The sequence below is a fragment of the Notothenia coriiceps genome, unplaced genomic scaffold (assembly GCF_000735185.1).
Source record: "Notothenia coriiceps isolate Sejong01 unplaced genomic scaffold, NC01 NC01_scaffold00006105, whole genome shotgun sequence".
NCBI classification, from domain to species: Eukaryota; Metazoa; Chordata; class Actinopteri; order Perciformes; family Nototheniidae; genus Notothenia; species Notothenia coriiceps.
The window spans coordinates 189,096-191,612 of NW_011338806.1; the positions used below are offsets into that span (position 1 = coordinate 189,096).

Here is a 2,517-nt window from a genome sequence, read left to right on the forward strand (position 1 = left end):
GTAGTTTCTTAAGTCTGTATGCCATAATCAGCAATATTAAAAATAATAAAAGGACTTGCAATATTTCAGTTGATTTGTAATGAATCCAGAATGTATGACATTTTTGTTTTTTTAATTGCATTACAGAAAATAAAGAACTTTATCACAATATTCTAATTTTCTGAGACAGTCCTGTATACACTGTCAATATATAAACATGTTTTTTGTCTCCGTAGGTATTGAGTCCAACCTACAAGCAGCGCAATGAGGACTTCAGGAAGCTCTTCAAGCAGCTGCCGGACACTGAACGCCTCATCGTGGGTGAGTCTGAAGCAGGCATCAAACTGCGTCAGGGTCGCTATAATGAATAGAAGTTCAACAATATCACATTATCAATACATTATCAAAAGAAGAAATCGACAAATATATATATATATATATATATATATATATATAGTTTGAAGATAAAATAGTTTTAAGGGAATTTTACTGTTTTGCCACTTCTCTAAAAAGATAAATCTACCCAAAATGAATCTAAACGACTTGTTTTACACAGACCTACTGCATTCAATACCTGGCTTTACTTTAAAGTGTGTAAGTTGCTGTGTTTTATTGCTATGCATTGAACATAATATGGAGTATTCATGAAACTATGTCACCACGTCAGGGTTTTTATCTACTTAAAGGTGGGGTAGGTAAGTTTGAGAAACCGGCTTGAGATACACTTTTTGTTATATTCCATGGAATGCTCTTAACATCCCGATAGCAATGAATATCTTAAGTGCTTTGACAAAAAATCCATAAAAAAATGTCATCTGTGGAAGCCGTAGTACTGTAAAAAGCACGAACAATCATCTGAGCCGGCCCGGCTAAAATAACTGGATGGCCTACCTGCCTGTCAGCCTTCCATCTGTGCACAAACTTATCTCGTGCCCTCATTGGTCATGTGCGCGTTCCTGTGTGTTGGAGGAGGGGCTCTGTAAGGAAGTGGCAGATTTTTTCCGGCTGTGTATTTTCAAATTCTAGCGCACTCAAGCTGGTTTCTCCAAAATTACCTACCTCACCTTTAAGGGTCCTTTGAGGAAAAATGTTGGAAACTTGTGGTCTATCAAATAATGTTATCACGTCCCATAGGCAATAGCAATTGAGAGAAACTAAGCAAAGGGGGGGTGGGTGAGGGAGCATATTTCTACAAACTTTGTTTGAGAGGCTTACAGTCTTTGAAAGTGCTCGTCTGCACTGCACTGATATGCATACATACACTAAAATGTACTTCAATAGCAAAGATGACAACTATTGAAAAAGTGTTGCTCCCATGGCCTCAACTGCTGACATCCTGCCTTCATCCTTTCCACATGACCTCTTAGTCAATAACATTATCCTTTGCTTTTCAATGCTATGGACTCGTGATGGCGCTCCCATGCTCCCTGAGCTCCCAGCTCAATGGTAGAGGTCTGTTTTAAAACACAGTTGTCTTTCGTTGACCTTTGACCTTTAACTCCTTCCAGATTACTCATGTGCCCTGCAGCGAGACATCCTCCTGCAGGGACGCCTCTACCTCTCAGAGAACTGGATTTGTTTCTACAGCAACATCTTCCGATGGGAAACTCTGGTGAGGACACGCCTCTCACTTTTCATATCGAGCTCGTATGGGGCCGTACAATAGTGTAAAGACTGGTTTGGAAAATATTGGTATTGACTTTGTTTTGGCCATCAACACGAAAACAAATCCTAGATAATTTGTTTCACAAAAATATCACAATTTCAACATAAGCAAGCAGCACTTTTCCTCTTTCCATTTGTTACTGTATATAATTAAGGCTGAGTCTTAAAATATATATTATTGCTTTGGAGGAGACACACATGTTGGTATAAAAATGATTCAACACAGAGACACATGATTAGAGCTTAGAAAAGTGACTTTTTCTCTCTTTGGTAAGAGGTATTAACCTATACATGATATCTGCTCTTTCCTCTCAAGCTGATGGTGCGACTGAAGGACATCTGCTCCATGACCAAGGAGAAGACGGCCCGCCTCATCCCCAACGCCATCCAGCTCTGCACCGACAACGACAAGGTACTTCCTCATCCATACCTTTATTATTCACTACTGTACAATCTCAGAAAATTCATTTTATATGTAAGAGGCATTCTTACCAATAAAGAATAGGCATTAGCATTAAAAAGAAGATTCAGCCTTTTGTCAGACAGGTTTTCAGTGTTCCAAATAATACAAATGATAAAAAAACGACTTCTTAAAAATACTTTTCCATGAATTCATCCATCTGTAATCTCACTGTTCACTGTACTCTTCTTTCAGCACTTTTTCAGCTCTTTCGGGGCGAGGGACCGGACGTACATGATGATGTTCAGACTGTGGCAGAACGCTCTCCTGGAGAAGGTGAGACCACCCACACTGTCATTGTTCAGGGGGGCGTGCTGCTAATGTTTATCACTTAACGGTGGGGTAGGTAAGAATGGAGAAACCAGCTCGAGTGCGCTAGAATTTGAAAATACGCAGCCGAAAAAAATCTGCCT

At 39.7% G+C, this 2,517-nt stretch overlaps 1 protein-coding gene across 8 annotated transcripts in view; it reads left to right on the forward strand.

Annotated features, from left to right (window-relative positions):
- Positions 1-2,517, forward strand: part of gramd1ba (GRAM domain containing 1Ba) — a 31,580-nt gene that overhangs the window by 8,874 nt on the left and 20,189 nt on the right. For all 8 annotated transcript variants that reach the window (XM_010768914.1, XM_010768915.1, XM_010768912.1 and 5 more), the window contains 4 exons: positions 216-300; positions 1,488-1,591; positions 1,961-2,056; positions 2,300-2,380. In XM_010768914.1, coding sequence (XP_010767216.1) covers positions 216-300; positions 1,488-1,591; positions 1,961-2,056; positions 2,300-2,380 — 366 coding nt within the window. The remainder of the gene's footprint in view (positions 1-215; positions 301-1,487; positions 1,592-1,960; positions 2,057-2,299; positions 2,381-2,517) is intronic.